General features: G+C 41.8%; 2 protein-coding genes across 2 annotated transcripts; both read left to right on the forward strand.

Annotated features, from left to right (window-relative positions):
* Window positions 1-1567: 1567 nt before the first annotated feature.
* Window positions 1568-14077, forward strand: rad54b (RAD54 homolog B; the record flags this gene model as incomplete). Its single annotated transcript, XM_083899740.1, has 15 exons — window positions 1568-1705; window positions 1794-1989; window positions 6976-7210; window positions 8046-8335; window positions 8528-8690; window positions 8823-9048; window positions 9165-9251; window positions 9342-9462; window positions 9907-10046; window positions 10133-10423; window positions 11055-11218; window positions 11306-11567; window positions 12331-12397; window positions 13578-13775; window positions 13863-14077. 15 exons carry the CDS (start codon window positions 1568-1570, stop codon window positions 14075-14077), a joined length of 2793 nt encoding a protein of 930 aa, XP_083755866.1.
* On the forward strand, window positions 4376-5708 carry fsbp (fibrinogen silencer binding protein; the record flags this gene model as incomplete). The annotated part of the gene is made up of 2 exons (XM_083900884.1): window positions 4376-4782; window positions 5144-5708. 2 exons carry the CDS (start codon window positions 4376-4378, stop codon window positions 5706-5708), a joined length of 972 nt encoding a protein of 323 aa, XP_083757010.1.
* Window positions 14078-14589: the final 512 nt, after the last annotated feature.

The raw sequence follows: 14589 nt of genomic DNA on the forward strand, positions 1-14589 counted from the left end.
GCGATGAATGCGTGTAATTGGTGATCCACAATGCCCAATCAACACTTCACACACAGAATTTAAAGATTTAAATTAACAGATTTTTATGAGACATTTCTAACCCCATACACATATTTGCTTATGTTTGCTTATGACTGGCTTTATAATCTTACTTAACCAGTTATTAGATATAGACATCTTATGAAAATAATGAACAAATATAATCCCATTTGATTTTAGAGAGACCTAAACACAACCTAGTCATTCCTGGTCAGAGCTTATGGAAAATGTAGTTTTTATTACATCTCAAATGGATAATTTCTTGTTTAAAAAGAATATGGGAATTTCAACTTTAAATTTCTCAAAAACGGTACAGTACAAATAACTGATATCTAGTCAACTAGTAGATATCGATGTGCTGTTCACAACTTTTAGAGAACTTACTTTATACAGTTATTAGGTCTGTGAAACGTAGCTGTGAGGATTTTCATTATTTTTCCAACTCAAAGATGAACTTTCAAACGTGCACACAGACACAGTGCTCTCGGTGTTTTATTTTGAAAACCGGATGTTAATGTCCTTCGTTTGACCACGGAGAAACGAGTGTTAGATAGATTGCCCGCAGTAGAGAGAGCGATATCTATCCTCGTGAGGACACGTGTAGACATGATGTCTCTTGAAGACTAACATTACGTCTTATATTTCTTCTTTTTCTTATACTTATAATAATAATGCCATCTACAGTTCGAAAGTCTTACTCACAGTTCATTTTTACGCAGTTCCGACATAAACACTAAACGCACCACAACCATTATGACCACGCCACCTACGTCACATAAGAACAACCAATCAACGTCTTCAAAAATGTTCAGCGGGAGAAACGGAACAGGAAGCTAAATGTTTTCAACAAACGTCAGTTTTGTTCGGGTATGTAGGATGCATGTTTGTAATTTATACATTATCTAACACGTTTAGACAGTGAACTGTAGCGAGTTAGTTATCAGCGGACTGTGATTAAACAGTATTCCGTAAAGCTCAATGTGCTGGGTTTTTATTGGAGTCGCCAGCTGTTATTTCTGTGTCAGAGAAGATGGAAGGGTACAGATTTACCCTCCATTAGGTAATCATCCTCTGGATTAACGAGTCCATGTCTCTGCATTATTTTTTCCCTACGTGATGAGCATCACTAAAAACTATATTTCTGTTGGGTACAAAGGTATTGACACGGGAAAATTAAGTTAGCATGAACAATGAACTGAGGTAAACACATGTTAGCTTACTCTACTGGGCTGAATGTCTAATAGGATTTCTTCTCACATATATTACGATTACAGTTTGCTTTGGTTAAATATGTACTGTGTTAGATTGAAATCAGAAGCAAATTTCATAAGACACATAACACCAGTCATTGTTTCAAATTTGGATTTGGAAATTCTTGTTAAGCTCTACTCTGGACATGGGTATTTATTCTAATTTTATCAGAGCCTTGTGAATTACTTTCTATAATAACATACTAATTTAATCACGTGCTGACCATTAATGTTCATTGTGTTAATTAGGTAAATTACTGTGGTTTTCTCGCAGAATAATGAGACGCTCAGCAGCTCCCAGCCAGCTCTTGGGTAATGCAGTGAAAAAGCCTAGATTTGTACCACCTGGAGCATCTACTGTCACTGATTCCAAGCCCCTTTCCCCTAAACTTGGATTAGGCAATGCACTGGAAAAGGTAAAATATAAACTTTATTCTCATCATCTTCATAGACCACCCAGTGTTCCTTTAAACATTCAAGTTTTCCCTACCTCTTGTTGTGCAGATCCAAAAAAGCCTGGCAGCACCAGTACCTAAAAAGACCGGTGGTGATGACCAGCCCAAAGCCGCACAGCCTGCTCCGGCCTTGTCCAGGGCTCTGGCTCGTGTTCTCAGTGCGACAGAAAGCAAGGAAAATGATGGCAAGGTGGAATGTCCTGAAACTGACCTCACAGACTTTGCAGAAAGCAAAAGATCAGCAGGTAAGACACAGAGATTTTTGGCTGAAACATCCATACATCGTCTACCACTTTATCCTGCATCCTGATGTGATTGGAAAAAAGACATATACAGCAACATACCAGCAATCACTTAATACATGTGTTTGTTTCTGAACATACACTGTTAATGCTGATATTAAAATACTGATCGTTATATAAATTATGGATGTAACGATTAATTCATTATTAATCGATTGCTAAAATGATCTTCAACTATTTTAGTGTTGGTGTTTTTTTAGAAATCTTAAAAACTGAATAAGTTTTGCATGTGGACAAACATTTCAGAACATCATTTTGAGGTTTAGGAAACACTGGTCAACATTTTTCAACATTTTATGAAACAACCAAGTAACTGATTAATTGATTATGAAAAATAACCATAGTAATACACAAATGGTTCACTAATGCTGTATATTGATCATACTCAACATGTCACCATTGGCAATATTTTCAGGTCTTTTAACATTTGTATATTCTGCAATTTTCCTCCATGATGACCACTGATTGTCTTTAACTGTCAACCGTAAGAAGTAATTTAGGCTACAATTAAAGGTTGAATGTGTATTTCAATATGTAAATGGTTTTATTTACTTTATATAGAGTTCAGCATACAAAGATAGAGGTGTTATCGTCTTTTTTACAGAAATAATCAATTTGTTAATGCAGTGAAATTGCATCTGTCTCTCTCCATCTATTTGTAATATAGAATATTCTGTGTTAAATAAAATAAAAAATAGTATGAAATTGAAAATGTAGTTATAAACTCCCTGAAACTTTTTGCTCTCACTAAAACCAAGTATTTGGGAAAAATATCAAATCTTAATGTATAACAATTTAATTTTAACAGTAAACTAATTCATTAATATTAAATAATTGAAATTGATTTTTCAGCTTCCATGTCCGCATCAGATTGTATTAAAACATTGACACTCGGACAGTATTGACACTAAAAATGGATATCTGATTAGATACTCATTTGCAACACAATCATTTGTGTCTGAAAGTGTTACGTTTCTCTGAAAATGCTAAAAATTGAAGCTGAGGAAAGTTGACCTGCAACATGACTGACATGGCAGCTGAGCTGACCTTCTCACTTATATTTGATCAACAATGAAAACATGGTGTCAATTCAGCAGACGCACTGAACAAATAAACAGTGTTTAATAATCCTGTATATTTGCCCTTAAACATAACATTTTCCAAACAGCTTAAATATTGTGTTATCTGTCTTTTATTCGAAATGCCTTTTAATTCTTTGTGTCGTGTTTGAAAATACGATGAAAACAACCCGAATTAGTGTGAACACGTGGTTTAAAATAAGCGCTACATGGCTGCTGTTGAAGGCAAAGTTGTGGGAACGTATCGATGGTCCGTTATCCTGCGTGATTGTGAGTCCACATCGACCTAGAACGCGCTGTGTGTGAGTGAAACCAGGTCCAGTATTATGTAAATCAGCGCGGTGGTGGTGGAGGTGGTGTGGCGGCTGCAGCGGAACCAGTTCGCCCGCTCGCTCCCTCCGTCTGTCTGTGGTTCATCCCCGAAACAAACCCCCCACTCCACGCTCTCTCTCTCTCTGTGTGTGTCTTTACACGAGAAGCGCACGCTCCGAATGCGTGTTTTGACCGTGTGAATTAGTAATTGCAATGCAGAGAATGGACTTAATCTGCGCGTCCACCGCAGAGCGTTAATCTACGGGCATGAGCAGCGCGCGTTCTAACGCCTCCCCCCACTCAGTTAGTTAAACCAGTGTTATTTTAAAGCGTCACGCATTTCAGAAGAAATAATAAAAAAAAACAAAAAAAACCCAGCCCTGGTCCTTAATGTCATGTTACAAACATGCTGTGTGTGTGTGTTGAGGTGCTTCTTCTCTCATTCACGCACAGCACAGAGCCGCAGCTGCCATCACTGCGTTCTGTGCTGTGCCTGGTTTGAGGTTTACAGAGACCGAGTTGAAAGTAGGTCGGGCTGGGCTTAAGCGGCTTAGCTACGTCAGGCTAAGCTGGGAGGAATTCATCCAAAGCTCTCTGCGGTAGGCGGGGGCCTAAACGAGGCTGGCCTAGTTAAGCCTGATTCTTATTGTGTGCAGCACAGCCTGTTTTTGTAGTGTGGCGTAGCTGAGAGTGCAGCCAGGAGTAGTGTATGATTCCATTGCACATGTTAGACACAGACTTAATGTTTGATATGGAGAAGAAGAGATGGCAAATGAGACATTTTTGGGACTAAGGTCAGTGGTAGTTTGATCACTGTGGAGCAAGAGGAGCCAGTTGTAGGAACAACAAAAGACAGGTGAAGAGCCTTCATACTGTGGTTAGTGAGGGCTGACCACAGTAAACCAGACTTGGTCAGCGTGAATCCGCAATGCTACGAGATGGCGTCCAGCTCCGTGTTTCTGTCCAGTATGGTGGGTAAGGCTCGCTCCTCCAACTTCACCCTCTCTGAAAAGCTGGACCTGTTGAAGCTGGTGCGACCCCACATCCGCATCTTGGAGGAGCACACCAACAAGCATGCGGTCATCGTGGACAAGAACAAGTGCTGGGATATCGTGGCTGAGCAGTACAATGCCCTGGGAGGTGACCGACCTCACCGGACCGCTCAGGGCCTCAGGACCCTCTACAAGAGGCTGAAGGAGTCAGCCAAGCAGGAAGTGATGCAGCGCAGACACGCGCAGCCAGAGTACAGAGCAAGCATCTCTGAGCCAACCAGGAGAATTATGGAGATGATCCCTCACCTGTTTCACCATGTGCCCATCCATGAAAAGGACCAGGCGCTGCGCAGGTACAGTACTTGAATCGACATTGTACAAACTGTCATTTGCTTGCAGCTGGTTGTTTGTTGTTGTTCTTGCATGTTTCTTTCCTGAGACTCGTGTTTTAAACTTGCTTACACTCTTGCCAGTCTGCCAGTGATACTAAGTCTTACTGTGAAACAGAAACAAAAGAAAAGCATTGAAACTTTTCCCAGCAACAGCACTGCAGCCAGCAAAGCTTTGATATTTTATTTTGGAAAATCTTTGAATTTCCTCTTGTCGACTGTAAAGCCATCCACATATGACACGTAAACATGATAGAGGCATTCAGTAAATGTAGTATAAACCCACTAATTTGACTTGTTTTTTTGTCCTCCTTCCCATTTGTAGATTAATATACAGCAAGCACAATTCTCCGATTGAGCATCCTGGCAGCAGCTCCTCTCTGGCTGGACTCCAGGATTACTCAGCAGCCATCCCAAATGCCCCCCATGAAATAGTGCAGCTGGACCCCGAAGATGATGTAAAACCACCGCCAGACCTCCCCATTCTTTCTATACACACAAGCCCAGGGCTGGATGGAGGCCAGGAGAGGGAGGGTGAGCAGGACTTGGGCAGTGTCCATGAGTATGAAGCGTCGCTGTCTCCCTCTCCCTCTCCTTCCTCTGTGAACGTCCCCCTCTCTACCTCGCCGCTGCCTTTACACCACGACCTCTTCCAAAGCGACATTTACCCCCACCACGAGTACAGTAACAGGTTTCGCCCGCTGCACCTAGCCAAAGAGGAGCACGAGCTAGTGTTGGCCAATCACAGGAAGGTTGCCCTGTACCTGGAGGAGAAAAGAGAGGGGCTGAAGAGGAAACAGGATCTGGAGGAGGAACTTCTGAAAGCCAAGATTAAAGTGGAGAAACTAAAGGCTGCCCGACTGAGACACGGACTGCCAGTTCCTCTATAACAAGCATTGCCATGCATGTTTGCTGACGGTGTCGAAATGACGGAGCTCCTTGATTAGAAATCAAACTCATCAGTTTTGTGTCTGAACGCTGTTTCTCAGCTTTGTTTTGGAAACACGGTGCCTCATAAAGACACTGAAATTCTGTTTGATATAGAAGGATAAGGCTTACTTGTGTTGCCGTCATTCCTTACGTAACTCGTCGGGGTCAGACCTCATTTATTATTCCACTACTTTTTTGACAGCAGAGGCAGCAGATTTGTAGATGCTCTTATTACTAACACTGTGATGGTTCAAAACAGGAACAATAACTCTTACAGTCCAGATTTTAGAAGGGAATATTTGTAGTTGTGCCTGTTTTTCTATACCTTACTGGTACGTTTATTGCCTGGATCCTCCACCAGTGTGTGTTTGTGAGAATGTTAGAATAGCATTAATGATCTTTATTATCTAAAATTGTCAGACGATTTATGACTCAAACTCTGATGAAATACTGGAGGGACAGGGAGTGTGAAAGTCTGCCTCGAAGATGTGACGGATTATGGCAGATTGTTTCATGCCTTATTGAACTGAAATCTGTTTGAATCAGATTTAGCCACATGTGATCAACTTAAATTGGCATTTTATAGTTTTACTGTTTGTAAAAGAGAAACACTTCAGTAGAGAGATTTTCAGCAGCTACAGGACTTTAGCACAAATGTAAACATTTTTAGGCCTTAAAGTATCATGTGAATGATCAGAAATTCTTCTCGGTTTCTGGATTAATCGCCAGTAGAGTGAACACGAGAAGGGAGATGTGTTTTTGTGATGTTTCTGTTATTTAATGCAACTACAGCATTGGTCGTGTTGTAATGTTGGAATATGAGCATTTCCACTTTCTTATTTCAATTTATATTTATATGTTTGTTTATTTCTATTAAAAATGTAACGTTGAATATTGTACTGGCATCCTCCCTTTTCTTGATTTGAACCTCTTTGTCTTATTTTTGTCTAAGAGTTAAGTAGCAAAGGATCACATGGAAGCCAACTGAACTCATTTGCTCTGTTGAATGATGCAGCAAGTGACTAAAACGTGCAGATCAGGCTTATTTGTTGACTAACTGAGGGTCACTGCTATTCAGGCATGTGAGTGTGAACAGAGGGAGACATACATCTGTTGAAAGGTCTATGGTGATGTATAGACTCAGGGCAACAGTGACATCTGCTGGTGGGTTGTGTCCAAGTTTATTCTGTTCTTCAGACTCACTCTTGTGCATCTTTTGTGTGACAGGAGTGAGTGATTCTTCTCGGTTGACTCCTGGGCCTCCTCAAACCCCACGGCCTTCTGCTGGAGCTGCAGGCGTGAACTCTGTCTGCAGTCAGGACGGAGTGAGTTACTTCAGCGTGATGTGGTGTAAAGCCAGTAAGAAGAAACACAAGAAGTGGGAGGGTGATGCCGTTCTGGTGACGAGAGGACGCACAGTCGCACTTAAAGACATGGAAGGAAAAGACATCGGCAAAGGTGGGTAATCTTTTATGTCTGACTGTATCATTTAATGGTTCTCTACACGACTGATCTTAGAACAAGTGTTGCTTTACAAGCTCTAACTAGCTAACTATTCCCACTGAAACCAGCTTGCCGTATACAAATAATCTTTCAGTCTCAAGAATCTCTTTCATCACCTCTATCCAGTTGTCAACTGTAGGTGGTTTGCTTTCTATGATGCTACAATCAATATTTTCAAAATATGTCTGTCATGCCTTCTAAAACCTTCTGTTGATCACCTAAATGAAGAGATGTACATTGGTTTGGGATTGGTTTGCTAAGGATATGTTGCATTTAATTTTTGGGCATCCTCAAAAAATCATGATGTGATTAAAAAATAGAGAGCGAGAGAGAGAAAGGGGACAGGACTGCAGCTAAACCAACTCTGTCTGTGTGTAGTATGTCGTTAAACATCGACCAGAATGGGAAATATGTGTGTGTTCTTGTATGGGTGTCTTTGTGGAGGACCAACAACTTGTTAAGCCTAAGGCAGTGAGTACATTTTTGGAAAGTGAGGACATTTCACCTGATCCTCATGTTCTCTCACCCCTTAAAATGGCTTTTTGTGGGTTAAGGCTAGGTTTTAGGGTTAGGGTTAGAATTGGGTTTTAGTTATGGTTTAGTTGTGATGGTTAAGGTTAGGGCAGGGGGCCGGAGAATCCATCAGGTCTATGAGGGTCCTCCTTACTATGAATGTTGCAGAAATATGTTTTTAATTTGTTTTGTATTTGAAATGATCGTGTTTTACTGTGGACTTTTATTCACAGTGAGTGAGATATTGTATGTTTTCTTTATGCACGTTTCTATGCAGGCAGTGGCTATAAGGTGTCTGTGTTGGCATCTCTTTGCGAGGGAGAGACGCTGATGATTGGTGGGAAGGAGGTGGAGGTGATGGGGGTCATTTCTGCTGAGGACTATGCCAAGGGACGCTGTTTTCAAGATGTCCAAATCGAGAAAGAGGAGCCGCCCACGGCTCCACCCAGCTCTCGCCGATTTGCATCCAAACCGTTCTGCCCTCCAATACAGGCAGGAAGAGCGGAGCATCCAGGAGTTAAACCAGGGCAGGAACAAACCATAAGACCTCGCCATGACCCTCAAGCTCCAGGTATGTAGACTTAGATAGATAAAAAGAAGGAGTACTTAGCAAAAGTCTTAGACCACCATTAAATTTGCTGTGTGTTGAAGAAATTCCAGAAAATGTGGAAAACATGTTTTTAGTGAGACCTTCACTTACACTCTGTTTTAAAAAAACTTTCATGTAGAAACATTGTTTATACACTATAATGTAAACCCTCAGGTGCTCTGGTGATGCCTCGACCCTCTGCCAACCACCAGTGGTCTAATAACAAGTCGGGGCTTCCTGTGGTCGATGTTGTCGTTGACCCACATCTGACCACTCACCTGAGACCCCACCAGAGGGATGGTCTGCTTTTCCTCTATGAGTGTGCTATGGGCATGAGGTAACATGAATAAACATGCAAATGCAAAAAACAAATTCATTTTAACCCTACAGATGTAAGCGCAATCATACCTTTATCCAGGATTTCCAAAAATATCGATGTGAAACTAAAATGTTGATGTGTTTGCGTCAGAGCTGTGGGTCGACACGGTGCTATCCTGGCTGATGAGATGGGTTTGGGGAAGACGCTCCAGAGCGTGGCGCTGTCCTGGACGTTGCTGAAGCAGGGGCCTTATGGTGGAAAACCAGCTGCTAAGCGTGTGTTGGTGGTGACACCTGGCAGCCTCGTGCAGAACTGGGGAGCAGAGTTTAACAAGTGGCTGGGCCGTGAGAGGATCAGTGTTTTCACTGTGGATCAGGTGAGGGGGAGGAGGGACAGAGATTCTAGTTTTGTGGATTTATGAACCCATCGATTATCTTCATCTGCTGGGTATAAAGTTACTCATGTAATTATTTTATTTTTTGACACATGCAGGACCACAGGATAGAGCAGTTTGTGTTATCTCCTCTGCACAGTGTTCTGGTGATCAGCTATGAGATGCTGCTGCGCTGCCTGGAGCAGGTTTGTTTGCCTCAAGTCTCACCCTTTTAAGCATGACTGATTTTTTTTTAAATGCACCAGGTAATAAAATGCTTTTATGTTTGATTTCAGGTACAAAAAGTAGAGTTTGGGCTTGTCATTTGTGATGAGGGTCACAGATTAAAGAACAGCAACATCAAGACGTCCTCTGCTCTCAGCAGCCTCAGCTGTAATCGCAGGGTCATCCTTACAGGTACACACTTTTTGCATGTTAGTTAAAACTGCCTTGTGAAACTTCAGGTTATTTTTGTTGACGTCATTATGCCTCTGTTCGATCTCTGTGATCAGAAATGATTTAAATGTTGGTGTGTATGAGGAGCGGAGTGCAAGAGACTTGATCCTGTAAAACTGCTGAATAAACAGGATTTTTGAGCTGTTGAATTCACCTCTGAAAATTTTTCTTGGCGCTGCTTTGTGATTTTAAGTCATACTCCAATGTGTTGCAGCCTTTTCACCTTAACATATCCGGTCCATCTGTGTTGATATAAAAGGATTCACTCCCTGTGTGCAGCATTGGAATAAGATTCCGATACAAGGAACAGGGAAAGAGATAACTGTGTGAAGTAATTTGACAATGGTTTGACTAGAATTGATATTTGTTTGTATTTAAAATGAATATTTTTTGTGTGTTTTGTAGGCACTCCAGTACAGAACGACCTGCAGGAGTTTTATGCTATCATAGAGTTTGTTAACCCAGGGATTCTTGGCTCATCAACTGGTTATAGAAAAGTGTATGAGGAACCCATTCTACGCTCCAGACAGCCGTCCTGCACTGAGGTAACACTCCTGTTTATTTCTCTTTGAATCTGCATCTGTTGTAAATCGAGATAATTCCACGTGACCTGATCCTTGTCTGCCAACAGGAGGAGAGAGTTTTGGGAGAAGAGCGAGCAGCGGAGCTCTCTCGTCTGACTGGCATGTTCATCCTGAGGCGTACGCAGGAGATCATCAACCGCTACCTGCCTCCTCGTCTGGACTGGACGTTGTTCTGTGACCTGTCCTTGCTGCAGCTAGAGCTTTACAGGCAGCTCCTGTGTCATCGAGTCTTCAGAGCCTGCATTCAGGGCTCCACACAAACTCACACACACCTGGCCTGCATCACTGCGCTGAAGAAGCTCTGTAACCACCCGGCTCTGCTCCACTCCACTGTCAAGGTTACATGTTTTTCTTTAGCACCATTTTCCCACACCATATTGATCCTAGTTAATTTCTTTACATTATAGTTCAAGGGTGTCCGCGGGGTCTTAAAAAGTATTAAAAGTTGAACAATCAATTTTGGGAAAATGAAGGCCCTTAAAAAGTCTTAATCACCATTTTATGAGGTGTTAAATTTGTCCATAGAGTTTGACTGCAAAAAGTATGCATGAATATATTTTCTTTCCTCCCCGCGTTTGTTAAATACAATGATGCGGGTCCACGTGCGTACATGCGACGTTACGCATCTTGCGAACGCACTCCTCCTGACGCGAAATAATATCTGAAATCACACGAAATAAACTCCAAAATCATCAAACGTGGGAAAAACTAAAAATATTTTGTAAGTTAAATATGTGTTGCTGATTACAGTACTACTTGAAGTGGCGATAAAGTCTCAAAATATTTTGAGAAGGTCTTGAAAAAGTCTTAAAAGGGTATTGAAATTAACTTCAGGATTCCTGCATGTACCCTGTAGTTATTTATTAAAAACTCAAGTATCAGTTCTGGCAGGAAGCCTTGTGGTGAGTTCTCGGAGGGTTGGCTGAATCTCAGTCATTGACTGTCAGAAATGTGTTGTCCTTGTTTTAGGAGAAAACTGACCGCAGGTCAGAGGAGAGCTCGATGTATGATGGGTTGGCAGAACTCTTTCCAGAATCCTACTCTTCAGGAGGATTCAACACAAGTGATTCTGGAAAGCTCCTTGTTCTTTCAGACCTGCTGGCTACCATCCATCAGCTCAGCCCTTCAGACAGGTATGTGACCCACACTTACATGGGTACAGTTTTATTTGTTTATATTTTGTGTCTGCAGCTTTGACGGTGTATCTGTGCCCCCTGCAGGGTGGTCGTAGTGTCCAACTACACTCGGACGCTTGACTTGCTCCAGGACTTGTGCGCGCGTGTGGGCTACACCTTCTGTCGACTAGACGGACACACACCTACCAACCAGAGACAGCGGCTGGTTGACGCTTTCAACAGCTCCTACTCTCAGAACTTTGTGTTTCTGCTGAGCTCTAAAGCAGGAGGAGTGGGGCTTAATCTCATCGGAGCTTCACATCTGGTGCTCTACGACATTGACTGGAACCCTGCCAATGATATTCAGGTAACACTCACACTCATTGATCACTCCTACGCTGTCAGGTTCTGTCAATTCCGTGTCAATCTTGTTTAGTGCAGTTTATTTGGTGGATGAGAATGCTGATATTTGAGACAAGCAAACTGAAACTTCCTGAAAAGGAGAGTCTGGTTGTTTGAGCTTCGGTGACTGTTAGGTTCCCCAGCCCTAATTAAATAACTGCACCACAATTAAATTAATTGCTGAATGTCAGCTGTAAATGGAGCAATTGCCTGCAAGCTGTGCTTTATGAACGATGATTATATGCCTCTAAATATTTGATAACCCCAGTAACAATGAGTCACATGATAATGATAGTGTACAGATTTTATATAAACAGTTTGTCATTCTAATCCACGTTCCTCATAAAAAATGAAACATAAATTGGGACCAGTTTGCTGTGAGTCAGTGTGACTTTTCTTTTCTTTTTTTACTTTGATCCAGACAAAATGATCTGACCTACAGATGTAAAAGACTTTTGCTAATTTCAGCACATCAGCCTTCAGAGTGTTTTTGATGATGGCGTTGTGCCAAAGGCATATTTGTGGTATGAACCAAATAAACCAGAGGAATGTTTTTTGGTCTTTTTATTTAGTATGTGCTACCTCACAATTTATATTGCATTTTTGGTTCTGCACTCCAATAAGAATTTCACTGTTGAAGTGCAACCTACTGACCCACGTGTCTGTCCACCAGGTGGTACTGTGTGCATGTGTGTTCTCCACCATTAAGCATTATTTTCTGCCTCCAGGCCATGGCTCGTGTGTGGAGAGATGGACAGAAGAAGACTGTGCACATCTATCGTCTCCTCACTGCAGGTCAGAACACACTAAACTCACCAAATGTGTCAGGAAATTCAGCAGACTGTGAATCAGACATTTGGACTGGGACAATATGACAATATTTCACAATTCACAATGTGGCTGAACTTGTTTTAACTATGTGGTTTAATATACAGTATGTTCAGGTTTATAAACAGAAACAAGTATTGCTGTATTGTTTTTTTTTATCTGTAAGCTTTCAGAAATGCATGTCCATATTTGTGCACATAAGGAACAGATGCTACAAAAACATTACTTACGAAAAACCTAGGAAAGTGTTGCAGAAACGTGCTGCTGCCAATACTGTGACAGAAGAGTGCAGTATTTTACTCACAGAAAAGATGCACACTGATGAGGTAACACTCTAGTCATTGTCAACATTGCTCACCTGTTTGGCCCAGAGATACTCTTTACTTTCTTTAGCAGACTCTATACCTACACAAACTACAAAAATCTGCTCACTACACACTGCTTTAGACATGGTGGGAAGAGTTGGTCACTGATTTTAACTTTCGGCACACGGGAGCAATCATAATGGCCAAGTGGAAGGGAATCGGTCAAAGGCTGGGGTGCTGCTGAGCGAGGTACCCTACCACCCCTTTTTTGTGTTTGTTCAATACTAGTTTGTTTAAAGATAACTAAATGCAAATAAAACAAATTGTAATTCTAAATTAATTAAATTCAGTCTACAGACCATTATAGGCAGTGGAGGGGGCTGCAGAATATCTTACTTCATGTTATAATACTTTACACTCAAACCCTTTAATGTCTTTATCGACAACATTTAAACACAGTGGTGTAAATAGGTCGAGCAAAGTCGGCTTTGATTTATTCCCAATAAGATGATTTTCTCTCACTCTCATCATCCGCCTCTTCCTCACAAATACTTCACACACTGCTGTAGTGAAATTAGATCAAGATGGAGCGAGAGATTCTTATTCTTATTATTTTATTTACTTTATGTTAATTATTTTGTTATTTGTTTCATTTTCTTCACACTCCAGACAAAAATTCCTCAGCTCCACTCTGATCGCATACCGTGGTATACAGTAGTCAATCAGAGTGGTACACATACCACAGTCATGATTATAATCTGTTCATTCACTGGCATAGAAGAATAATGAATGAAAAATCTCACATGTAGTGCCTTTTTGGGGATTGTGTTTCTCCTTCACAGGAACTATTGAGGAGCGCATATTCCAGAGACAAGTGTCCAAACAGGGGCTTTCTGGGACTGTGGTCGACCTGGGCAAAGGGGCGGAGCACACCAGCTTCTCCACCAATGACCTGCGAGATCTTTTCAGCCTGACGGACACTCCCTCTCTAACTCACGACCTGCTGAACTGCAGCTGCAGCATGGATGGATCAGTCCCAGGTCAGCATGTTAAACGTGTGCCGCACACTGGGACTGGTTGTCTCCAGTCAGCTCGCTCACTTATGTCTTTATTTTCAGTTATCGTAGAGGAGGAGGAGGAGCAGGTCAGTGATCGGCCGTGCCAGCTCGGTCGTCAAGGTGACCGCGGAGGAGCGGTGGCGCCGAAGCATCTCAGTATGTCCGAGCTGATGAAGTGGAGACATTTCTCTGGTGACACTCACACCTTCTCAGACCCCTACCTCGACCAGGCACGTGACCACATCACATTTGCTTTCCAGACCACCATTTCTCACACAGTTTGATCGATACAGACTTGATTACACTTAAGATGACTCACACACACACACACACACACACGCACACATGTTCGTCCTCTGCCTTTCTGAGCGTTCTTTGTCTGTAGCATAGTTACAACACATGACGACACACTCAACATGTTCAGCAACTTGCCAACAATAGTCTCCAACTGTTTTTAATGACGATGCTTGTGAAATTCTGTATTTTGTCTTGGGGCCACTTCATATTTATTTATTCAAAGAAATTGTACGATTTTATTAAATAAATGACATTCGAAAGGAATGCAAGTAAGACAAAAAAAACCAGTAAAAATGTCCGTTATTGAATTAATTGAGCACATTAGATGCAAGTGCGTGTGTACATAAGCATGGACGTGAGTCACTTTCATGTCCATCAAGAGTAATAATTTCTGAGTCACTGTGAGGATATGTTGTGTTAACACAGAGCCTGGGTGCTATGGAGAAAAACGTGTTAACAGTCATTCATACAACTGCAGTTCATGGCTGTCTGCGCAGAA

Source organism: Microchirus variegatus (genome assembly GCF_963457635.1).
Source record: "Microchirus variegatus genome assembly, chromosome: 1".
In the NCBI taxonomy this organism is placed as follows: domain Eukaryota; kingdom Metazoa; phylum Chordata; class Actinopteri; order Pleuronectiformes; family Soleidae; genus Microchirus; species Microchirus variegatus.